Source organism: Onychomys torridus, chromosome 14 (genome assembly GCF_903995425.1).
Source record: "Onychomys torridus chromosome 14, mOncTor1.1, whole genome shotgun sequence".
Taxonomy (NCBI): Eukaryota; Metazoa; Chordata; class Mammalia; order Rodentia; family Cricetidae; genus Onychomys; species Onychomys torridus.
Genome location: NC_050456.1, coordinates 71825656 through 71850733, shown reverse-complemented (window position 1 = coordinate 71850733; position 25078 = coordinate 71825656). Strand labels below are relative to the sequence as shown.

General features: G+C 50.3%; 1 protein-coding gene across 4 annotated transcripts in view; it reads left to right on the top strand.

Annotated features, from left to right (window-relative positions):
- Syne3 (spectrin repeat containing nuclear envelope family member 3) overlaps window positions 1–25078 on the top strand; it is an 83569-nt gene that overhangs the window by 37811 nt on the left and 20680 nt on the right. For 3 of the 4 annotated variants that reach the window (XM_036206609.1, XM_036206607.1, XM_036206608.1), the window contains exons 3-11: window positions 3809–3981; window positions 4976–5285; window positions 11125–11286; window positions 12294–12641; window positions 14285–14418; window positions 16381–16555; window positions 19686–19868; window positions 21825–21968; window positions 23138–23272. In XM_036206609.1, coding sequence (XP_036062502.1) covers window positions 3809–3981; window positions 4976–5285; window positions 11125–11286; window positions 12294–12641; window positions 14285–14418; window positions 16381–16555; window positions 19686–19868; window positions 21825–21968; window positions 23138–23272 — 1764 coding nt within the window. The remainder of the gene's footprint in view (window positions 1–3808; window positions 3982–4975; window positions 5286–11124; window positions 11287–12293; window positions 12642–14284; window positions 14419–16380; window positions 16556–19685; window positions 19869–21824; window positions 21969–23137; window positions 23273–25078) is intronic. The other variant, XM_036206610.1, reaches the window with a different exon arrangement.

The window sequence follows — 25078 nt, the reverse complement described above, 5'->3', positions numbered from 1 at the left end:
CTTTTGGATTTTTCCCAGTTCTAATTCCTTTTACATCATGGTCTGTGATTCTCTTGTCTGCAGTCCTCCCTGTGTCCTGCTTGGACATCCCAGAATGGGCCACACTGTCCAGTGCCGTGCCCAGCCTGTGGTCAGCTAGTGTTGGCTGGGTTGAGGGGAAGCCCTTGATTAAGTCTGTTCTAGCTTTCACTGCCTCCTTCTCGCCATCTAATCCACATGCCTTTTTTTTTTTCCCCCTCGTTTTTCGAGACAGGGTTTCTCTGTGTAGCTTTGCACCTTTTCTGGAACTCACTTGGTAGCCCAGGCTGGCCTCGAACTCACAGAAATCCGCCTGGCTCTGCCTCCCGAGTGCTGGGATTAAAGGCGTGCGCCACCACCGCCCAGACGCCATTTTTGCCACCAGCTGCTCTGAACCAGCAGAGCGGTTCTGCTGCTCCTGTCTTGCCAGACTTCCCTGGGATCCCCGCTTGCCGGTGAGGGCCCTTATGCCGAGCAAAAGCTACAGAAGGGACTCCCCATGTTGTGACAGAAGGAGGGACCAATTCTTCCTCTCTGTCCCCCATCCCCCCTTTCTCTGCTGTGGCCTCAGCCTCTCCAGGCCTCGGGGCACAGCAAATGTCTCTTCCTGCTTGGTGACAGCAAGCCTGTTGTCTGTGGAAGGGAGGTTGCATCGTGTTCTGTCTCCTCTGAGACCTGTCAGCTCCTTTTGAGGAGGCATCAAGATTACGTGCTTGGAAAGAGCAGAGGGGCTCGGGTGCTTTCTTGTCTCTTCAAGTCCAGCCTATGCCCCTCTCCTGGGAGATCAGACAGGCAAAGGCGAGGTCACCCGGCAGGGCACTTAGCTTTGGGAAGGAAGGAGAGCTTTGTCCTTGTCACCTCACAGGCAGGGCAGGTTCCTTCGGGGTGTGGCCCTGGAGGCTGAATTTCACTTCTTCCCCCAAGTTAAAGGATCTCTTGGTTGCCAGAGGCTACAAGATCCCCGTGAGACTCAGGGGCCTAGGAGCCTCTCTGGCGGCTTTAGTCTCTACCCAACGCCCCTGGCTTCTGTGGGTCCCTAACGTTCTTTGCTGTAAAACTGGAGTGAGCAACACATCCCTGTTGCAGGTGTGAGGACTGTGACAGCCCCTGCGTCCATCTGGGCCTGAGAGATACTGTTTCCTAATTATTATTATTAGTCAGACCATATCTCTGGCAGGCAAAAGATTCATCCCCAGCCGTACTGCAGGCCCCTCTTCCTAGTGGTGGGCAGCATCCTGCACACTGGATGCTCAGTCTAGAGCATTCTGTAAGTGGCTCTTGCTTCTTCAATCTACCCTGGCCATGGAGGTATTGGCTGTCTTCCTCACCACTGATTATTACTGAGTGGGACACAGGTTCTTGTCTGGGGGCCTGACACAGCCAGTGCCCAGAGAGGGTGACTTGTCATGTCCTGCCACCCCACAGAACAAACAAAACCTCTTCTCTCTTGTAAGGATGCTCCCCACTCTCCACTTGAACTGGTCCCACGTAGAGATGGGGAAAGGGGAGGGGATTCTTTTTTGTTTGTTTGTTTGTTTGTTTTCCGAGACAGGGTTTCTCTGTGTAGCTTTGCGCCATTCCTGGAACTCACTTGGTAGCCCAGGCTAGCCTTAAAGGCGTGCACCACCACCGCCCGGCTTGGAGGGGACTCTTAAGTTTCACTCTTCGATAGCATGTGTGAGTGGGAAGTCTGTATTTGTCATCCTAGCTAACTTCTACCATATGAAGCAAAAAAGAGGGTTGGGGACTATGTACGTGTGTTGGAGGAGGGTCTGTCTAATTATGCTACAGTTGACAAAAACGCTTACTTTCATGTTCTGTCAATATGCTTAAAACAGTATGTAAGGTGGACGTAGCTGGGATTTCTGGATGGTCACTGGAGTGAAGGGGAGACATAGAGCAGTCATGTGACCTGCCTGAGGTCGCACACTGTCAGAGAAGGCCACATCTGAATGTCAGGAGCCCTTCCTTCTCCATCCACCTAGAGGGCACAGAGACAACCAGGCTGTCCTGGTTGAGTTTGAGAAAGCTGACAACTAAGCTTGAGGTGAGGCCGAGGGGAGCTGCCAATAAGTCAAGAAGGAGGTGGTAATAAAAGAGAAAAAAATAGATTCTGTTGTCTGCAAACAATGTAATAATAGTGGATAGGTACTGGTGCCCAGTGCAGTGAAGCATGCTAACGTGACTTACTGCAGCCCTGGTGTTGTAATGTAACCATGCCTGCCTGCCTGTCATAGGCCTGAGGGACCCTTTAGTGCACAAATGGCCCTAGAATTGGTCCTGTCACCTGATTGGGAGGCCAAGCTCATGTCTGTGAGGTGGAATATTAACGCTAGTGATGGTGGCTCTGGCTAACTGTCTGCTGTGCCTCATGCCCACCTCAGATAGCAGAAGGCAGGATGTAGTTAAAGATGTAGGATGTTGAGCTGGGGCTGATGGCGCACGTCTTTCATCCCAGCACTCGGGAGGCAGAGGCAGGTGGATCTCTGGAGTTCAAGGCCAGCCTGGGCTACAGAGTGAGTTCCAGGACAGCTAGGGCTACACAGAGAAACCCTGTCTTAGGAAAAAAAAAAAAAAAAAGAGGCAGGACATCTATGAGGGGATGTACCCCAGAATGATGCTAGGGTACAGGGCTAGTGAGGCATATTGGAGGGGTAAGGGGGTGTACCGTGTGTTCCAGTTTTATCCTGCAGCTGTGATAAACACAGTATCCAAAAGCGGAGTGTAAAGGGATTATTCGGCTAACACTTCCAGGTCACAATCCGTCAGTGAGGGACATTGAGGCTGAACCTCAAGGCAAGAGCTTGAAGGAAAAACCACAGAGGAACATTTTGCTCTCTGTCTTTGTCTTTCTTTCATCTGTCTCTCTCTCTATGTCTGTCTGTCTGTCTGTCTGTCTGTCTGTCTGTCTCTCTCTCTCTCACACACACACACACACACACACACAGCCCAGGCCCACCTGCTTAGGGATGGTGCCACCCACAATGGGTAACGAACAATGAGGACAATTCCTTCACAGACCTGGCCACAGGCCAATCCGATCAGGAAGATCCCTTACTTGAGACTCTCCTCAGATGAGTCTAGGTTTTGCCAAGTTGACTGGGATGCCTCATAAACTTGACAACATGAATTTGATTTCCAGGGCCCACGGTAGGAGAGAACAGATGCCTCAAAGTTGTCCTCTGACCTTTACATCATATTACTATGGAGAGATGAGGGCAGGAGAGACAGGCCGGAGACAGGCTGGATGGACGTAGGCAAGGCTCCGGGGTGTCCTTGAGTGACTCACCCATCAGGAATTGGCTGTAGAATTCCCGTCACCTGTGGGAGCAGGGCCTTGGAGCAAAGGGCAAAGCAGTGTGACTAACTCCTTTAGAACCTTGGCTGGGTGGGGACCACAATAGCATCTCACAGCAGACTTGAGGGTGTCACCTCAAGGCCACACACTTGGTGATGCACGCTGCCTATGTTTGTTTTCTTCTGAGTTAAAATCTGAGAGGTTGATCTGCTCATACCGTGGTACAGAACATGGAAGGCACATCCCAAGAGAGAGTGAACTGTCTGAGTTGGAAGCCGGATGTGGCCCAGTGGTGAAGGACAAGGATAACCTCCAGGGCTCCCTCTCCATTCCCCAGTAGCAGTTTGCTCAGGGGACATATCAGAAGAGTATAGGGCCTTAAGCTGAGCTGCAGCAACTTCAGCCACGAAATCCCAGCTCTTGGCGCTGGACCGATGTCTGTGCCTGGTGGTGGTGCGTCTGACCCTGGGAAAATGGCTGTTGTATCCACAGAAAATCTGCCAGCTGGAGCCTGAGGGATGCATGAAGGTGGAACTGGTCCTGCGGGCGGCTGAGGCCCTCCTGGCAACCTGTCAGGAGGGCCAGAAGCCTGAGATCCTGGCCCAGCTGAGAGATATCAAGTCCCAGTGGGAGGAGACGGTCACCTACATGACTCACTGCCACAGGTGGGGATGGGCAGGGGACCTCAGTGCTACATGCTCAGATGCTGGTGACCCTCCTTACCCATCACCATACCATCTTGGGACCCCTGTCTGAGTGACACTTCTTTGGACTTAGGGGTCCCGGGAACAGCATGTCCTCTTTGGATTCAGGCCAGTGTCTCTTTCTAACAACACACACGCATAATGGTGATGATGGGTGGACTCTGGACACTTGAATTCCTGCATCAGCAGTCCTAATGGGCTTGTGTCTGTTCCTCTGCAGAACGGCAGACATATAAGAAGGCCTGGCCTTGACCAGGGAGACGGCTCAGTGGGTAAAGTGCTTGATATGCAAGTATCAGGACAGTTCAGATCCCCAGAGCGCATGTAAATCTGAACATGGTAGCGCATGACCGAACAGAACTCTCTGCCTTCCAAACCCTTCTCTCTGACATTACAAATGTCTCCATGTTGACTGCAGAGATAGGGTCATCTAGAGAGGCAGACACTGAGGCAGATGAATGGGTGGAGCTACCCCGAGGATTCACACAGGCCCTCAGTCCTCTATCCCTACCTGTCAGCCACTAACTGGCCCATGGATAGTTGTATTCTGCCTAATATCAGGCACAGTCCTGGAGCAATCTTCTAATTGCTTTCAGGCAGCATGTGCTAAGGGCCTGGGGCCACTATGGACAGAGTGAAGGATTTGTGTACTGGCAGTGGGAGTTCAGAGCCAGAATCTGGGGTGCTGGTGGCTCAGGGCCCCCTGAACTTCATCTCCCCAGTGGGTGGCTGAGGGTATTTATAGAATCCAGGCTTGGCCTCATCTGGGAGATTACTTACAGGACGCAAGGTCTCATAAGAAACCAGAGTCTAGAATCTGGATTGTGACTCAGCGCAGAGAAGTCACCTTCATGTCCCTATAACACATCCCCTAGTATCTGGGAGGGGGCAGCGACAGGGTTTCTATACCCAGGAGCTAGGGACAGGCCTCTCAGCCCCTCTATCTCTCCCACAGCCGCATTGAGTGGGTGTGGCTGCACTGGAGTGAGTATCTACTGGCCCGGGATGAGTTTTACCGCTGGTTCCAGAAGATGGTGGTCGCTCTGGAGCCCCCTGTGGAGCTGCAGCTGGGCCTGAAGGAGAAGCAGTGGCAGCTGAGCCACGCCCAGGTGTTGCTGCACAATGTGGACAATCAGGCCGTGCTCCTGGATAGGCTGCTGGAGGAGGCAGGCTCCCTGTTCAATAGGATCGGGGACCCCAGCGTGGATGAAGATGCCCAGAAGAAGATGAAGGCTGAGTATGATGCCGTGAAGGCCAGAGCCCAGGTAAGCCATGGATGGCTCCATCCCCCATCCATCCTTCTTCTGCTCACTCATAGTCCATCTTTCATTAGCTACCCACTGTAGCCATACGTTTCTCCGGTCCCCGGCCTGTGATCCCGCAGCCACTTATAAAATAATCACTCAGAGGCTTAATATTAATTGCAAATTATATGGCCTATGGGTCAAGCTTCTTGCTAGCTGGCTTTTATAACTTAATTCAACCCATAACTATTAATCTGTGTATCACCACATGTTCTGTGGCTTTACCTGTGTCCCATTACATATTGCTCCTTGGGCAGCAAGCTGGTCTCTCTCTCCATTCTCCTTCTCCTCTCACTGTCTCCCTTGGATTTTCCCACCTGGCTCCATCCTGCCCTGCCATAGGCCAATGTGGCTTTATTTATCAACCAATCATAGCAACACATCTTCCCAGCACAAAGCCATCCCACAGCAACCCACCATCAGTCTATCTACCCACCCACTTCCCACTCAGCCTCCTGGTCTGTCTGCTCCCTTCCCCAGTGTATTAGTAAGCCTCCCTTTCACTCCCTACCGCCCACCCCATCCATCAGTCTACACTCTCCTATCTCTACTGTCCATCTGGTCACTCACTCATCAGTCTACTGCTCCCTAACTAACTAGTCTATTTGTCTCTCCAACCACTTAGCCATCTACCCCACCCATCTACCCACCCGTCAAGCCAGGCTCTCATGTAGTAATCCTATCCATCTGTTTTCTTGCCCGCCCCCTACTCATTGTCTGCTGTCCATCTTCACCCACTTGCTCATCCATCCGGCACCTGGTTACACATGCACCAATCTTGCAGCTACCCATCCATCTATCCTTCCACCCATTGTCCATACACCCAGAGTTGCTCAGGGCTTCATACACATGTGGATGCTTAGTAAACATGTACAAAGTAATGGATTATGCAGTTCATGCCCCCCCCCATCCTTCCTCCCCTCCCTTCCTCCCTCCCACCTCCCTTCAGTTCTTCCCTTTTAGTACCCCCCCTTCATCCCTCAAGCCCATCTACTCCTGCTCTTCCCCTTACCCCAATCCCTCTGCCCCATCCTCTCACTTCATCCTGGCCATGTTTTGGCCTCTGGGATTAATTAATCCAAGTGCTGGGATTAAAGGCATGTGCCACCACCGCCCGACATTAAATTAAACTCTCTTTCTTTTTTTTCCCCCAAGTATGTTTTTTTAAAACTGATCGCTGAGCCAAATTGATGCCATAGGCTCTTGGTTCCATGTTCTGCAAGATGGCTGGCTTTGTTTGTTGCCGATTTATTTATTTATTTATTTTGGGTAACTGCTTCCTTCTCATACCACATTTGTAGAAGTGTAGCTCTGTGCGTGGTCCCACAGTGGTGGCGAGTGAGGGCAGCTCTCTCAGGGCTCTGTCTCGCTGCAGGGTCTCTGCTCCTCCTGGGCTTGAAAGCCATTATTCCTCTTACAGTGCTTCAGGCTGGCGGTCCCAGTGTCCTACTCCTGCAGCAGTGTCCCTTTCTGTGGTGTGCTGTGGTCTGCTATCCCGAAGGATGTGTCTCTCTTTCCCGTATCCCTGCTGGTGTTGTGGGAGGACACTCACTTATTGTCCTCGGTGCTGGGGTCTCTTGGGGGCCTCAAGTCCACAAAATTTATAGGAAAGAGTTTCTATACTAAGCCAGTTGTGCTAGTTTTCATGTCTGGGAGAAAATACCAGAAGAAAATAACTTAAAGGAGAAGAGGTTTTTAATTCAGCTCACAGTGTTAGCCAGCTCAGTCTGACTCCTGCTCTGAGCCTGAGGTGGCGTAGAGCAGCATGGCAGAAGGAGGCTGTGGTGGGCAAGCTGCTCACCGATTCAGCCAGGAAGCAGAGAGGAGTTGGTAGCTTCCACTTTCCAACAGCCCGTTCAGCTCCAGCCCATCAGTGGATTGGCCCATTGATGAAGTCAGTGCCCTCAGGATCCAATCGCCTCTCACCAGCTGGAGACCAGCCTTCCACACACGAGCTGTGAGGGGACACTGACATCCAAAACATAACAGCAGAGAATGGAAATCCATTAGAGACACTGAGTGCTTGAGAAGGGACTGGGTTCCAGGCCAGGCCTTGCTGCTTCCCCTTGGTATAGGGTTTGTTCACTTAATCATCATTAGGTTTTTAACTCTTGGAGAACTGGCCAGTGTTTGCCCGCCATAAAGGATGTCCCTTATTCTCAGTGTATGAAGGACAGACAGAAGCAGCATCCTTGTTTGGCATGCAGAACTGTTTATGAGAATCTCTCTCTGTCTCTGTCTCTGTTTCTGTCTCTCTGTCTCTCTGTATCTCTGTCTCTCTCTCTCTCTCTCTCACACACACACACACACACAATGCTCCTGGGGAAGTTACGTGAGTACCACTGCCACCCCAATTCAGAAGCCATCATGGCTCATCACCTCTGGGAGTCTCACTGTCCACCTCATATGATCCAAAGTCCCCTAGCAATCATAGCTTTCAGGAGCAAGCTCTGTCTTTCCTAAGCCTCTTCCTGTCTCTACCGCCTCAGTCCTCCAGTCGTGTTACAGTGTAGACAGGGCTTCTTACAGTGTAGACAGATGGGGGTGTGTGTCAGCAGGTGCATTTATAAAGGCTAATAATAATAATAATAATAATAATAATAATAATAATAATAAAAAATATCTGAAGGCCAGGCACCACTGACCCAACAGAAAGGGTCAGAAGTTCTTGATTCCCAAGGTAGACATGGATCCTGGGAGTGTCCCTACACCTGGGTCCATCAGTAGGTCCAAGGGGGTAGGTTGGGTGTGGTTGCTTCTGAGCATTAGCACAAAGAAGGGATTTGGGGCTCCTGGAGTGACTGGGTGTAGGTACATGAGGCCTCTATGATGGGACCAGCAAGGTTGGCAAGGAGGTGGCCTTTCTGGTACAGCTGTCGCCTTAACCCCAACATGGAAATGAGGTGCAGGAATGGAGGGAAATGGATTCTGCAGAAGTGAATTGTTTCACCTTTCAACTGCTGGCTGAAGCCTGTGGACCCTTGATTATTCACTTCTTGAACCCCAGAGGAGTTAGAGGGACTATTTAACAGTGGCCAGCTGGCTTGGGAAAACCCAGAGGTGGCTTGGCCCATGTGACATCACACTCAAATATTGTGTGTGTGTGTGTGTGTGTGTGTGTGTGTGTGTATGTGTGTATTATTGTAAGCTGAAAGAGGGTGTTGGATGTCATGAAGCTGAAATTACGGGCACTTGTGAGCTGCCTAACATGGGTGATGGGAACTGAACTTGGATCCTGTGTAAGAGCAGCAAGCTCTCTGAACTACTGAGCTGCCTCTCCAGCCTTTTCCCTGTCTACCCTGTGCATGCTGGTTGTCAGGTTTGACAGCAAGAGGACAGTTACCTGCTGAGCCACCTCGACACCCCCAGTCTGTTTTTACGGCTGTCCAACCTGTGAGTTGGTGAGCCTCTGATATGGGTGGGGATAGGGCCACTCCCTTGGGCTTTGGGGACCACCCCTAAGAAGCTTCTAGGCCCAGTGCAGAGGTGAGCAACAGTATCAAAAGGAAAGTACAGGCAGGCCAGCTGGTGCCGGGAGTGTCTTCCTTGTTTGATTTGAAACCATTGCTTCCGAGTGGCAAACAGCAGCGTCCTCCCTCTTCTGCCTCTGAGAAGGGCTGCCTGGCATCAGGCCATGGGTCCTAGCCTTTCCGCAGCCCTTTGTGGGTGACATAAATCCAAGCCACCCTGTTAATTGCTTGGGTTTGACATTGTTGATAACTCTGCTTGCTGCAGATGGTTTAATTGTTTGGTTTAATGAGGAGGCGGAGCCCTCAGTCGCTCCTGACCCTGTCACCTCCCACTGGCTGAGCTGGCTTTGAAATGGCTGTGCCTGGTGCTCAGCTAATCTGGATTCCTGCCTGCCGCCACTCCTTGCCAGCGCCTGCTCCTTATCACAGGGACTTTTATTTGCTCTGGACTTTCCTGGGTGCCAGCACCTCATCATTCACACAGGCAATGTTACCTACTATTCATTCCTGGGTGGGGAGGGCTCCTTCCCACCCTCATCCATTAACATCAGCATTAGGCTCCAAGGTTCCTAGGAACCCCGCTATGACTCATCCGTGAGCCTTTCCTAGGACTGGAGGGCGCTGTGTGTGTGCAAACCACACCACAGGAAGTGGGAACCATTGAGGGAACTGAAGAGACTCCAGCAACTTTGAAAGGTTGAGGACCGATCGCGAAGGCAGTGGACCTTGCCAAGGCTCTCCTTTGAATGCAGGTGGTCCTTATCTTGAGATTCTCAGCTCTTTCCTAAGGAACCTGGTCTCAAGCCTTGGCTACCTCATCTCTAAAATGGGGAGATTTTCTTCTGCATGTTGTGTTTTTTGCCGAGGTTTAATGAGCTATCATTATTGAGTAGTTTTGGTGAACAGTGTCTCAAAGGAGGGGAACTGTGCACAGACTGCCTGCCCTCCTCAGTGAAGGACTTGTGACTCAGCTTCCCACGGGCTCAGGGCCTTCCTAGACATGGCCTGCTCCACAGCGAGGAGCTGAGGTCACCAACCTTCGGCTGCTACACTGTCTGGTTTCTCGTATGGCTGCTTGGCGTTGGCCTAAGAACAGCTTTTAGGTGTTTAAACGGACAGGGCAATTTCAAAGCTGACTATTTCATCACCCACAGAAGCGACAGGAAGTTCAGGTTCTAGGGTTCATAGTGAAAAGGTTTCATGGGAACAGGGCCGTTCTTTTCCACACTGTTTGGCTGCTGGTGTGGCACAACGCAAGTAACTCTCGAGTGAGTAATGGCAGTAGAAGCCACAGGACAGGTAAAGCCAAAAGCATTTGGCTTGTTAGAAACAGCCTGGGGTCCCCCAGCTTGAGGGGTCCCCCCTCATCCCTATGTGGGGATAGAGAATGTAGTGCCATGATTACTGTCTGGATCTCAACTTGGGCCCTGTGAGAATCCTAGGCCCTCCTGACTCCAGTGTGCATCTTAAATAGGGGCGATCTTATCTAACGCCAATTGTTCCATCATCAATGGTTTTAGGTTATGGCTCATGAATGCCCAGCTGCACAAGGTGCATGGTGAATGAGTCCTCCTACCCTTTCCTCAGCCTTCTCTGCAAACTCCTGTCCCCTACTTGGCTCCTCCATTTCTGTGATACAAACTCTGACCAAAAGCTTCCTAGGGAAGGAGAGCGTTTATTTGGCTTACTGTTCCAGGTCAGTGTCCATCCTTGAGGGAAGTCAGGACAGGAACTGAAGCAGAAGCCACGGAAAGATGCTGCTACTGATTTGCTTTATGGCTTCTTCTCTAGGTTGTGCTCAGCTACCTTTCTTATACAGCTCGGACCCCCCACACCTCTGGTTGTCCTAGCGGGGTGACCTTGGGCATGTCACTTCACCTCTCTGGGGCTCAGTGTCCTTGTCTGTCAAAAATAAAAATGGGAGCCCCTTATGGATGGGCAGGGGAGTTTACAGAGTTTGCATGGAACGTCCTTAGCAATGCCCATAGCAGGGCGAGGGTGAAGGGGAGGGCAGGAACAAGGGCTCAGAGGGACGTGTTCTGTTATTGTTGGTGGTGTTACTCCTGTACCCTAGTCAAATGGCATTCCTCGGACATAGCAGGACAGAATGCCAGCTGTAGGGTTGACCAGGCCAAGTGCTGGCATGTGTGGGACTCCAGGATCTGGCCCTGATTCCAACATCCCTGATGTGCACACTCACACATCCATACAGATGCCTCCCGACTCCCTGCCAAGCCAGTGATTGTTCCCTGGCCTTAAAGAGCCCCAGCTACAGGCAGTGGGCTCCTAGCCAGGCTGGGGACCCTCATGACAGGCAATTTCTCCTGCAGCATAGGGTGGATTTCCTGACCCAGGTGGCCCAGGAGCATGAACAGTACCAGGAGGCTGTGACCGAGTTCCAGCTGTGGCTGAAGGCAGTAGTGGAGAAAGTGCGCAGCTGTCTAGGGCGGAACTGCAAGCTGGCTACAGAGCTTCGCCTCTCTGCGCTGCAGGTATACCAACCACTGCGACCCATCCAGGACACTGCGTCCCAACTAGGGCATCTTGAGGCCTGGCTGAGGGAGATGCTACATGTTGCAAGTGGGGATCATATTAGTTTCCACACTAGACACAGACACTCACAACCCACAGCACACACTCCTACGGAGAGAGTCGGGGGATCCAGTACAAAACATTTGGTGTGGTGGCTGACAGAGGGGACATTTGGACCTACAAGATTCCATTAGCTTGGTCTAGACCCATGGGTCTAGAGGATTAGAAGTTTAAGGCCATTCTTAGCTCTATATCGAGGCCAACATGAGCATCATCAGCCACACACACATTCTCCATATATCTGTACAGATACAGTGATATAGCTCGACATGCATCTAAAATCTAAATAGATATCTATACACACACACACACACACACACACACACACACACACACACACACTGTGAGGCTCAGTGACCCTTGATTCTTTGTAGCCCCATGGCATATCTTGCTGATGGCTTCAAGTTGATTTTTTAAAATTTTTTTAAAAGAAACATTAGTGCCAGGTGGTAATGGCGCATGCCTGTAATCCCAGCACTCGGGAGGCAGAGGCAGAGGCAGGTAGATCTCTGTGAGTTCGAGGCCAACCTGGTCTACAGAGCTAGTCCAGGACAGGCTCCAAAGCTACAGAGAAACCCTGCCTTGAAAAAACCAATAAAGAAAGAAAGAAAGGAAGGAAGGAAGGAAGGAAGGAAGGAAGGAAAGAAAGAAAGAAAGAAAGAAAGAAAGAAAGAAAGAAAGAAAGAAAGAAAGAAAGAAAGAAAGAAAGAAACATTAGCAAATGCCAGACAGTGCTGAAGACAGACATGCCCAAAAGAGACATTCTCCTGTAAGTGCTCAATGGCTTGCAGGAAACAGGAGAGAACAGTTCCCATCTCACAAGTCCACCCATGGCATGATCCCCAGGTCTGCTCTGAGAACACAGCTAACCTCTGCTTTCCTGCTGTCTCCCTGTCATCCTGGACAGGACATGGCCAAGGATTTCCCTAGGGGCGAGGAGTCTTTGAACATGTTGGAGGATCAGGCTGAGGGTGTCATACGGAACACCTCTCCTTTGGGTGCAGAGAAGATCTCAGGGGAGCTGGAGGAGATGCGAGCGGTCCTGGAGAAGCTGAGAGTCCTCTGGAAGGAGGAAGAAGGGAGGCTGCAGGGCCTGCTCCAGTCCAAGGGGGCCTGTGAGCAGCAGATCCTGAGGCTGGAGGCGGAGCTGGGGGAGTTCAAGAAAAGCCTTCAGAGGTTGGCCCATGAGGGCTTGGATCCCACGGTGAAGACAGCCACAGAAGATGAGCTGGTGGCCCACTGGAGGCTGTTCTCTGTAAGTACAGGCATGTGCTGGGCCTCAGGTTGCCACTTGGAGAATCAGAATCGGCTTACGCACGCTCTCTGGTGTGCCTGATCCTTTGGCACCGGAGTTCCCTGAAAGGGCCATTGAGAAGGCACGTGTTTATTCTCATTTCCAGAAGGAGAAACTAAGGCCTGAAATACTTTCCCCCTTGCAAAGCACATAGTAAGTTGGTGGCTAACTCAGCATTGGGATGAGGGACAGATGTTCTGGCCAGGGAGCTGCGAAGTTAGAGGTGGAGGGAAGCTCACAGTGGAGAGATGATGTGAGGTAAACACAGGGCAGGGGCTGGGGAGGGAAGGCAGCGTGGGCACCTACCCACTCGGGAAGTCTTGGTAACCTTCCTGTTACCGTAGCAAAACAGCCGAGGTGAACTTAGGAGGAGCAAAGGTTTGCTGTGGCACATGTTCTGGAGGTGCCGTTGAGGTCCAGCGACTGCATTTCTCTGGGCCTCTGGCAGGGACAGCGTGTCATGGTAGGAGTCTGGCAGAGTAAACCATTCACCTCTTAAGCCAGAAAGTAGGGCCCATGAAGAAGACAAGACAAGCAGACCCCTTACAGACCCCTTCCATGGCACACCTCCAAAGACCTAAGGACCCCCTGGGCGCCTCCTCCTAAAAGCTCACAGTACCGCTGCCAGCACTGTTCAAACCACGGCAGGAAGTGTGCAGACAGGTTTTAGATCAAGCTGTCCAACACTCCCCAACCCCTTACTTTATTGTTAATATCATGATTTGGTCAAAGGAAACACTTGAAGCTGGTGCTGAGGCTCAGTGATAGACTTACCTAGCTTGCATGGGACTCCAGGTTCCTTCCCTAGCCCCTCAAGTAGTCAGGCATTAAAGGAAAAAATCTTTAAAAAATAAATAAAAGTGGCCCTGACCGCTCTTCTGCCCCACCATGGTGCTAAGGTTTTCTGGAGCATCCTTTGTGCATTTGGGAGCTTTTCTGCCCAGCCTCCCAGCAGGCCAGGTCACACTATATCTTTCTACAAAGGGGACCATGCATCCTTAACGGCCATCTGCTTCAGTCTGAGTTGGAGCTTGGTGCAGTGGTTGAGAGTGGGGACTGCGGGACCAGCCTGCATGGGTTCAGGCAGGTTCCTCTCCTTTCTCCTGGGCAGCTTTTGGGGAAATGGTTTTTACTTCAGGTGTATGTGATTTGGGATGAATGGCAGTAGGGCCAGAGAAAGTGCTTGGTGCCTAAAAATGTCGATGCTTAAGAATTTCTGGCTCTTATCGTGAGTCCAGCTTACTAACCAATAGTCCACGGTCTGGAAATCCCTTCTATTGGAACGTTCTTCTCCATCATCATCCTTTTTGTTAGTGTTGGGGATTGAACCCAGGTGGGGGCCTGCAGTTAAGATATCCCAGAACCAATGGGAGCAGTTACAGTGGATTGAAGCATTTGTCACAGTGTCACTGTGAAGAAGATGACACCATGTGTAACCAGGCTATTACAGGGAAGGAAACAGCCTAAGGGTAAGATCCTGCAGTCCGTGCCCTTGGTGACCAGGTCCTCCAGCCTGGCCAGTCACCAGCCTCTTCTCAGCCCCTGCACACACACTGTCATTCCCCTAAGGAGCCTCACCAGTTTCTGGTTGTTGTGCCTTGCAGGGAACTCAGGCTGCACTGGCTTCAGAGGAGCCCCGTGTAGACCGGCTACAAACTCAACTGAAGGAACTTGTCACCTTCCCCGACCTGCAGTCACTCTCCAACAGCGTGGTGGCTGCCATTCAGGAATATCAAAGGTACCCAGGGAGGATGAAGGCAGGCAGGACTATGCGTGGGCGGGACTCAGGGTGCTCGATACTTGGTACCCTGTGTGTGGTGGATAGGCTGTCTGGGGGTGGCAAGTCTCTACTCAGCTGAGACTTGCATTTGGCTCCCAGCAAGGGGCGTGAGCATTGCTTTTCATGGCTCAGAGGCTCATCAGCCCACCTCTGCTGGGTCTTGAGTGGCTGCGCGTTGGGAGGGCTTCACCATGCCGTGTCATAAGGGAGGGCTGCTGTGTAAATGAAACCACTCCTCTGCCTCTGACCATGCTGAGACTAAAGTACCAGATCGTCTCTTCAGTAACGCCTCTGCTTACCTCTCTCACTGTGGGCACAGTCGAGCTCAGCAAAGAGTAGAGTAATGGCCTCCCTCTGTAGAAATGAGCGCTGCACATTCGGGGTGCTCACCTATTTTTGCCAAGACAGCATCCTAAAAACAGCGCAATGGCACCCCTGTAGTACATCTTATACCCTGCCTGATTGTAGGGAATTCCTTCAGCGTGGACATAGGAGTTTCATCTGCTGTGTCTCTCACCCACAGCTGTTCCTAGGCTCCACATCTGTAAAACTGGGATAGTGCCTAGATCCCACTGCCCGATGCTGAAGCAGGGCTAGGCTGGGGCTTGGACCTGCTACACACAGAACAGACAAAGGCAAAGTGGCTATAGGTCTCCTCTCCCTCAGCTTGGTGCCACCCTGTTATCAGGATCAGGGCAGCTTTATCCGGTGTTGGGCCTTGTATGTGGAAACTTACTTGCAGGAAGTAGCTGAGCCTGGGATGATACCTTAACCAGGGTTTGGGTTTGGTCTCCACAATTTACCCCCAAGGCTTTTGGTCTCCTGCCTTGAAGCTGGACTATCTCTGTGTGAAGACAGCTCCATAGCAGTGCTTTTATCCTTAGAACCCAGCTTTCAAGGTCCCACCTTCAAGCAGGGTATGGTTATCAGAGCATGCTTCCCTTTTGTCCTCACTCTGGGGGCTGTCACAGACTAGCTCATTCTACAGCACTCTTCCAGGTTGACAAATGCCCTTAGGCTCACAGTAGCTCTGGGTCCCAGACTCACATTTTTGTTTATTTCTTTTAAAAATTGGATTAAGCTCTTGTTTGGTTCTAAGTGGGAAAGGAAGCTCCTAGCTTTCTGTTACTAGGAGCCTTCAGGATTGTGAATGTTTCTGGGAGTGGTGTGAAGGGCATCAGGATTATGAATGTTTCTGGGATCAGTGTGAAGGGCATCAGGATTATAATGTTTCTGGGATGGGTGTGAAGGGCATCAGGATTATGAATGTTTCTGGGATCAGTGTGAAGGGCATCAGGATTATGAATGTTTCTGGGGTCAGTGTGAAGGGCATCAGGATTATGAATGTTTCTGGGATCAGTGTGAAGGGCATCAGGATTATAATGTTTCTGGGATCAGTGTGAAGGGCATCAGGATTATGAATGTTTCTGGGATCAGTGTGAAGGGCATCAGGATTATAATGTTTCTGGGATCAGTGTGAAGGGCATCAGGATTATGAATGTTTCTGGGATCAGTGTGAAGGGCATCAGGATTATGAATGTTTCTGGGATCAGTGTGAAGAGCACTGTGTTACTCGTTCTTCAGATGAGGAAGCAGGGTCTTGACAGAGTTAAGCCACACAAGTCACAGCTGCTCTGCCTGACTCCAGTCTCAGCTTTTCAGATACTGCAAACCCAGGGGACACTTGTGTATCTCATTTCCTTGAGAGCTTACAGGCCTGAGGGAGCTGAGGGTCTGTCCTCAGGAAGACCCGAGGCATGGGGTCAGTGCTACTCTGTCTCGGCGTTTACAAGTTCGCATCTACTTCCTATACTACTTCGTAGCATCCCATGTGTTGGGAGGGCAGCCTGGTCAGAGGCCTTACCCTGGACTGATCTCACTCTCTCCTCTCTGGATCTGTGCCCTGCGCTGCCCTGGCAGTATGAAGGGAAAGAACACCAGGCTCCACAATGCGACCAGGGCAGAGCTGTGGCAGCGTTTCCAGCGGCCCCTCAATGACCTGCAGCTGTGGAAGGCCCTGGCTCAGAGGCTCCTGGACATCACCACCAGCCTGCCGGATCTGCCCTCCATTCATACCTTTCTGCCCCAGATTGAGGTAATCAGGCTTTGCGGGCGGGCCGGGGAGGCTGCTGGCCCAGTGTGTGGCACCTCAGCAACTCTCCCAGGGACAAGTGCATTCCTGGGTCCTTGAGACACCTGGGTCCAGCTCACTGCTCTGTGTCAGCCAAGTACCAAGTATGCAGGAAGGGTCACCACTTGTTCTCAGGGACAAAAGTCATCCTTAGTCCTCAGGTAAAGAAGCCAAAGCCTTGTGTGACTTTCATGAAACTTCTCAAAGCTACATGGAATTTGTCTCCCTTGGGGACCCCACCACAGGTAGAGCATTGATGATTCTACAAGAGAGCAGTGTAGCAAGCCATTGCCTTCACTGTGTCTTCAGGGACAGCCTGACCAGTGGGAACTTCAAAGACAGAGGTGATCAGGTCAATTTCATGGCTCAACAGAGTCATCTGGAACCCAGGCTCTCCTAGATCCAGGGCATGTCTCTTTCTGGCCTCCAGTTAGCTGCCAAGTAGCAAGCAGTGTTTGTTATTGGTGGGAACTGCCCATCACCACGCTCACTCTGCCAACAAGGAGCTGAAGCCTTTCTGGGAATCTATCATCTCATTGGTTGGGCAGGTCATGTGACCATCCTTTCACCCAGTGCCTGGCTGAAGATGGTGAAATTGTCATGACTGGCTGAAGCAGTAACACTAACCATTCTAGGCCTTCAGCTGGGCACAAAACAAGTGTTGGCTGTTCGGAGAAAGAGGAACCGTTACAGGGAGAGCATGTGGCAGCATCCGCCCCAGAGTCCCTCAACACTGGGGCTTTGATTGGCTCATAAGCCCTGCTTTATGCTACCACTGAGCTCTCAGTCCATGAGATGCTCTTGTGTCCAGGGATTCTCAGACACACAGAGCAGAGAGAGGTATGAAAATGTGCTGGGTGTCAACCTCGTTTTATATTAGTTTTTGTTCTGATTATAAAAACATGCGTACATTACCCCGAAAACGTAAGGATTTCTGGAAAATTAAACGAAGAGTACCCACCATCCCACAAAGCATAGGACCATCATCAACATATTGAAACAGTTCTCCCATCACTGCCCTGACCTGCTGAGTGTTGCTGGGAGAATCTTTACTCAGGGTTGACCCACTTCCCCTGGAGAACACGGCTCAGCCTGCAGCTTGAAGCCTGCACATGTGTGAGCCCGAGGTTGATGCTGGGAATCACTTGGTTACTCTTTCTCCTTATGCACTGAACCCAGAACTCACTGGTGTGGCTAGTCTTGCTAGCCAGCTTGCTTTAGGGATCCCCCACCACCTCTGCCTTCATAAGCTGAAACTACAGTAGGGCCACCATGCCCATTCAGCATTTATTTGGGTTTCTTGGGATTCAAACTCAGATCTTCGGGCTTGTTCAGCAAGCACCCCAATTGTTGAGCTGTCTCCCCAACTTCAATCCCTCCCTAATTATTTATTTATGTTATTGAGTCTTTTAGTTTTTGAGACAGGGTCTCACTTTGTAGGTCTGGCTAGCCTGGAACTTGCTATATAGATTAGGCTGGTCATGAACTCACAGAGATCCACTTGCCTCTGCCCTCCAAATGCTGAGATTGGAGATGTGTACCATCAAGCCTAACTCCATAGTTATTGACAGCAGGGCGAGATCCTTCCTCTCAAAGGTTCAGCAGATCCCTTTTCCCATGCTTAGGAGCTGAAGGATGCTAGTCATTTTTTTTTAAGTTGAAAAACAAATTTAATTATGTGTATGCCCATATATGGGTATGTGCATGTGAGCACAGGTACCCGAGGAGGCCAAAGCAACAGATCCCTCCTGAAGCTGGAGTTGCAGGTGGGTGCTGGGAATTGAACTCAGGTCCTCTGCCACAGTAGTGTGCTCTCTTAACCACTATGCTGTCTGGGTGGCTGTGGTGGTCATCTTTCTAATTTATTTTATTTTATTATTTTTGTGTGTATGGATGTCTTGCCTATGTATGTGTTTATACACCACTGTGTGCCTGGTACCCACCTAAGCCAGACGAGGGCATCAGATCTCCTGGAAGGAGAATTACAGACATTTGTCAGCTGTTATGGAGGTCTGGGAATTGAACCCAGGTCCTCTGGAAAGGTCCTCTGGAAACTCTTAGTGGCTGAGCCGTGTCTCTAGCTCTTTTAGACAATCCTCCTGAGAATGAAATGATCTCATATGAAATTTCTGTGTACTACAAACCTCAATTTTAGGTCAGAACATCCTAAACCTGTCCTTTGATTTGATGAAATCCATTCAGACCTTTCCATAAGATAGACAGAAAATCTAATTAATTTACAGTTTTTGTGATCATGTCATACAGCTGTGGACTATGATGTGATGGCTCATGTTTGTAATCCCAGCACTGTGGAGACAGAGGCAGGAGAACTGCTGTGAGTTCAAGACCAGCCTAGGCTATGTAGTAATCTGCAGGCCAGTCTGAGCTACAGAGTAAAACCTTGTCTTAAAAAATAAAAAAGTTCTATTTTCTCATAGTTCTCAAGGCCAGAAGTCCAAAGCAAGGTGTTTCCAGGAAGTCAGAAGGTCTGTTGGTGATGGAGGGTCACAGTGGAAAAGTGGTTCTCAATCTATGGGTTGTGACCCCCATTGGATATCCTGCATATCAGATATTTACATTACATTAGCAGTAGCAAAATTACAGTTATGAAGTAGCCACGAAAATAATTTTATGGTGGGGGTGTCACCACAACATGAGGAACTGTATTAACGAGTTGCAGCATTAGGAAGGTTGAGAACCACTGGTATAGAGGCATGGAGGATCAAGCCGGCGAGGTGTGAAAGGTCAGTTCTGAGGCACCAGCTTAGACGCAACAGGCAGGCAGAGCTGTGGTCCAGGTGAGAGAGGCTGAGCATGTGCCATGGCTGGTGGTGGTGATGATGGAGGGGACATAGGGTTTCCCAGACAGGAAAGGGATGACTTGTTCCTTGGCCTTCGATAATGAGATGGGTGAGGGTGGGTAAAAGAAAATCAACATGGATCCTGAAATTCAGGACCTTCCAATGTATTCCCAGTGGTCTGCTTCTACTGTGCTGGTTCTCCGGATGACACAGCTCCTGCACAACAACAGTAGGAATTGTGAGCTTGGGCCTCCCTGGCTATCTGAGGTGCATGGGTACCTTGTCTCCCACAGGCGGCCCTAGCAGAGAGCTCCAGACTGAAAGAGCAGCTGGCAATGCTGCAGCTGAAGACAGACTTGCTGGGTAGCATCCTCGGCCAGGAGAGAGCAGCTGCTCTCCTGGAGCAGGTGGCAAGTTCTGTGAGGGACAGAGACTTACTGCATAACAGCCTTCTGCAGAGGAAGAGCAAACTACAGGTGAGCATCAGCCGCTTCACCCTGGAGTTTGGCCAGGGGACGGACACAGCCCTTCTTGGTATTTTGATTTCAGCTCCACCCCTGCCCAGTGGCTCTGGATGTATGCCTCTGTTTCCCACAATCCCAGGTTCTGAGTTGATGGACAGGGCAGGACTCTCATGTCACCCCTCACACTGGCTCCCTAGTCACCTGTCTGCTGCTGGTCACTCCTAACCCTGTTCCCTAGGTTTCAATCAAGCCACACTGTCTTCTGTAGAGCTGATGGACAAGCAAAGATGGGGTGGGGGAGATGGTTCAACCAGTGAAGGTGTTTTGCTGCTCATTCTCTACCCAATTTCAATCCCCAGGGCCAGATGGTAGGAGGAGAAAACCAACTCCTACAGCTATCATCTGACCTCCACATGTTTATGTTTGTGCACGTGCACGTGCATGTGCACAAACACACACACACACACACACACACACACACACACACACACACACACACAAGTAAATGAAATGTAATAGAAAATGCAAACACAAGCATTTGCTAACTTTAACCAACCATGATCCTAGGAGTGAATGTAGGCAGAGTTTTTCATCTGGACCACTGGCCAGCTCACAAATAACCACACAGACTTAATATTAATTATAAATGCTCAACTGATAGCTTAGGCTTGTTACTAACTAGCTCTTACAACTTAAATTAACCCATATTTCTTATCTACTCTCTCCTACATGGCAGTACCTTTCTTCACCAAGGCATGTTCATCTTGCTTCTCTCCGTATCTCCTGGCAACTCCTTGCTCTTCTCCCTAGGCTTTCTTTTTGTCCACAGTCTTACCTAACCTTTTCCTGCCTAGCTATTGGCCAGTCAGCTCTTTATTAACCGATGAGAGTAATACATAGTCACAGTGTACAAAAAGATTGTTCCACAGCGAGTGAATATTATTAATGGCATGCTTCTGACTGCAATAAGTCAAAGCAATGGCTTGGCACTCTGCAGCCAGCCGGTTCTAGCTGCCAAATGTTTGCTAAGCGGCCAGTAATGATCATAATAATAGTTACGGTCTTCAGGTGTTGGCTCTGGGCCAGGCACCTGTTAATCTTTGTCCAGCTGACACTATGGGGGAGGTTTTGCCAGTCTCCCTGTTTTACAGGTGAGGAGAGTCTGTTAGGTATCTCAGGAAGGGTCAGGGTTCGGGCTACGTCACTTGATTCCAAGCCAGCAATCTCACTTCATCAGCACAATAAGGCAGGGTTGCCAGAGCTGGGGGAACCAGAAAGGAAGTGAAGTCTCCACTCTCAAACCATGGCGGCGGCGGTTGGTGGGGATAACCACACACGGACAGTTACAGGAGGTGTCCGCAGAGCCATCTCAGCAAAGCTCTAGGTCATGGTTCTCAACCTTCCTAATGCTGCAGTCCTTGAATACAGTTCCTCATGATGTGGTGACCCCCAAGCATAAAATTATTTTTGTTGTGACTTCTTAATTGTGATTTTGCTACTGTTATGAATCATAACGGAAATATCCATGCTGTCGAATCATCTTAGGTGACCCCTGTGAAAGGTTCATTTGACCCCAAAAGGGTCTCAACCCAAAGGTTGAGAACCTCTTGTCTACAGGCTGCTGCTGCTCCTGCAAGGGCCCAGGCAGTGAAGATGCCAGTGTCTGTCAGGCAGTCAGCCCAATTCTGCCTCTATAGCAGAGAGTCATAAGGAAATGAGTAGGCGGGGGGGGGGTGGGGGGAGCGTATTCTCACAAAACCTTATTTACAAACAAGCTTCTGGTGAGATTTGGTGTATGGGGGAGGGCTGTTCTTGAGGACCATGGCTAAAGTGTGGTAAGAGAACACTAGAGTGGCCCATCAGGAAGTGTTTCCTGGTGGAGGTAGGTCAGGTGTGAGTATAGAGAGAGCAGCCCAGCCCAGTGTTAGGTCTTACAAGGTGCTGTGAGGAAAATGCTTCTATTTGCAGAGCCTGCTCGCCCAGCACAAGGACTTCGGGGTGGCTTTTGACCCCCTACACAGGAAACTCCTAGACCTCCAAGCCAGGATCCAAGCAGAGAAAGGGCTTCAGCGGGACCTTCCTGGAAAGCAGGTTCAACTCCTAAGGTTGCAGGTGAGGAGTGACTGGCACCTGGCACACTGTTGCCTGCTCGGGAGCTCCTCCTTCTGGCAGCAAGCTGCAAAACAGTCGCTCGCCTGAGCCCAAGGTTCTTACTGGGGATCTGACTACTTGGGTCTCAGTAGAACCTCTGCTTCTTCAGCTGACAGACAGTTCCTGGCCCCAGCGGGGCTGTTAGCACCCCCAAGCTGCTGAGTCAAGTCTAACTGAGCAACAAACAGTTCTTTTGTTTGCCCTGGGTTCCGAAGTCTGAACAACGGCACTCAGCTCAGTTCTATTTGGTTTGGTACTCCAGCTGATGGGGTGGTGCTGTCCACATTCAATGTGGGTTTTCCCTCTTCGGTTAGTCTTATTTGGAAACACCTAGAGGTGTCTCCTAGATGACACAAATCCAGTCAAGATGACAATGGAGATTAACTGTTGTATGAACTATTTTTGGTGAGTCCGGAGACTTTCAGTTGAATAAACCAATTTTGCGATTAGGAAGATATGTTTTATATCATGTGTGGACTGCATGCAGGCGGGTCATTGGTAATCGCCAGCCAGCTGAGGAGCTTTACTGGTTTTTATCATACATATGACACAGTGTTTATTGTTTCAAACCCAAACACCATTCCTGTATAAGCTGACAGCATTCTCTGGAAAACATTAAGTGTGGTGCATTTGAGGCTTTAACACTGAAGTGGGTATAATTCTTCATAACGGCCAATGGTCACCAAGTGAGAGTCCAGATGTGAGTTTCTTTCCCAAGATGCTGTCTGGTCTTTCCTATAGTTTATTTTAATAATGCCCCAGGATATTTGTGTCTGAATTTTAAAGATTCATTTGCCCTGAAAAAGGAATCTATTGGACCACCCATGTGGTGCAGCCACTGATAGAGAGAACATGCTATCCTGGGAACCCCAACCAAGGACTTTCCCACTCAGAGTCCCTACCCCACTGAGCCTCTAGATGGAGGGTCTTCTGGGATGGAGGGTTTCTTGGCTGGAGGGTCTTCTGAAATGAGGGGTCTTCTGGGTGGAGGATCTTCTGAATGGGGGGTCTTCTGGGATGGAGAGTCTTCTGGGATGGAGGGTCTTCTGGACTGAAAGTCTTCTGGGATGGAAGGGCTTCTGGATGGAGAGACAATTGGCCAAGCTCACTTGTTCTTCTCTCTATCACAGGGCCTGCAGGAAGAGGGTCTCGATCTGGGGACACAGATAGAGGCTGTGAGGCCTCTTGCCCAGGAGAACTCTAACCACCAGCACAAAATGGACCAGATTTCCTCTGACCAGCAAGCCCTGAAGAGATCCCTGGAGGTAAGGGACCAGTGAAGAGCCTAAGCAGCGAGGACCAGGTCTTAGAATCCTACACTCCTGGGTCCTTTCTCCTTTCATCCTCTGTTCCTTCCAACCTCTCTTTCTTCTCATCCTCATTGGTGTAGCTTCTGGTTGTTGAGCTATTTCTGTATGCCGGCTGCTGTTCTGGGCTCCAGTGGGGGAGGCAGCATACACTGACAGACAGGGCCCTGCTTTCCTGGGGACTGGGTGGATGGGACAGTAAATCAGCAAGTGAGTGAGTGATGCCACCTGAGAACAGAAAAGGCTGCCTTGTCTCCTCTGCAAGCGTGGGTACCCAGTTGTTTGTGTCCACTGGCCCTGGTGGCCTCAGAGCCTTGTTTGCAGCGCCCTCTAGTGGCCCTCTGAGCACTTTCTGGTGCACAGGATTGCTTTTACTTCTGCAGTCTCATAGCTGCTTAGAACCCCAGACTTCTTGACAATTGACCGAGACAAGTAGAGATGCAGGCTCCAGGTTCCCTACACACCCTGATTTAGACAGGTTTGGATCGCCCTGCTTTTTAATTAAGCCTCAGGGAGTTCAAGCTGATCCCTTCTTCAGCCCACCTGGCCCTGTACACCCAGTTTCCATAGCAAACACCTTCTTTACCACCCTGAAGCTAACAGGTGGGCACACCACTCTCACAGACAATCTAGAAATGTCTAGGATAGAAAGAAATTCTTAAAGAGACATTATAATCAAGTCATACATAAGTGGCTACAGATAGCTCTGGTCATAGGAGAGGTCAGAAAATATTCCCTTTATACCACAACCACTGATGTCACATCAGGCATCATGGCCAGTGGTACCTCTAAGGAGTGAGATAAAATCTCGACCAAACTGAAGCAAAGCCCTTTGTGTATAGGACGGGTGTGCTCCCAGACAAGCCAGTGGCCTTGTTAGAACTTCAGAGACCTCCTTGCACCTGTGTGTGGAGTTAGACCCTGTCTCAGTTAGGGTTTCTATTGCTGTGAAGAGACACCATGACCACAGCAACTCTGATAAAGGAAACATTTAATCGGGGCTTGATTACAGTTCAAAGATTTAGTCCATTACATCAGGGTGGGACATGGCAACATGCAGGCAGACATGGTGCTGGAGATGGAGCTGAGAGTTCTACATCTTAATCTTCAGTCCACAGGAAATGAACTGGGACTACACCAAGCATGGCTGGAGCATCTGAGACCTTAAAGCCCACCCTCACAGTGACACACTTCGTCCAACAAGGCCATACCTATTCCAACAAAACCACACCTCCTAATAGTGCCACTCCCTATGAGCTCATGGAGGCCAGTTACATTCAGACTACCACAGAGCCCAACCCCAGGCCATGGCAAATAGGCTTTTGATCACTGTGGATATGGGTGGGCGTGAGACATTTTAGTGGGGTGTGGGGCAGTTCTGTCTCCCTCCCTCCATGGAGTGACAGCACCTTACATTGTCTGCTACCTTTGGCCCCTGCTCCACCCTCAGCCCCAAATGCTTCCCCAGGAGTCTCCAGGAAACAGATGATGCCATACACCAAGGACCTAAGGAGCCCTGTTGGCCTAAGCGACTCCTTGGGTCTGGATGAATTCGCTAATTCTGCTCGGTAAACTTGCATCTGTAGTCTCAGGGGTAAAGGAAGGAGATATAGATAGGACACTGTTCCCAGCTTCTAGAAGCCCCTAGAACTCCAAACATCAGCTCCAAGAACTATATCCAAATGATGAGCTAGGCCAATCGTTAGAGGACACATTTACTGGGTGTCATTTGAGGTCAAAAGAGGGTGACATCCCATCATGCAT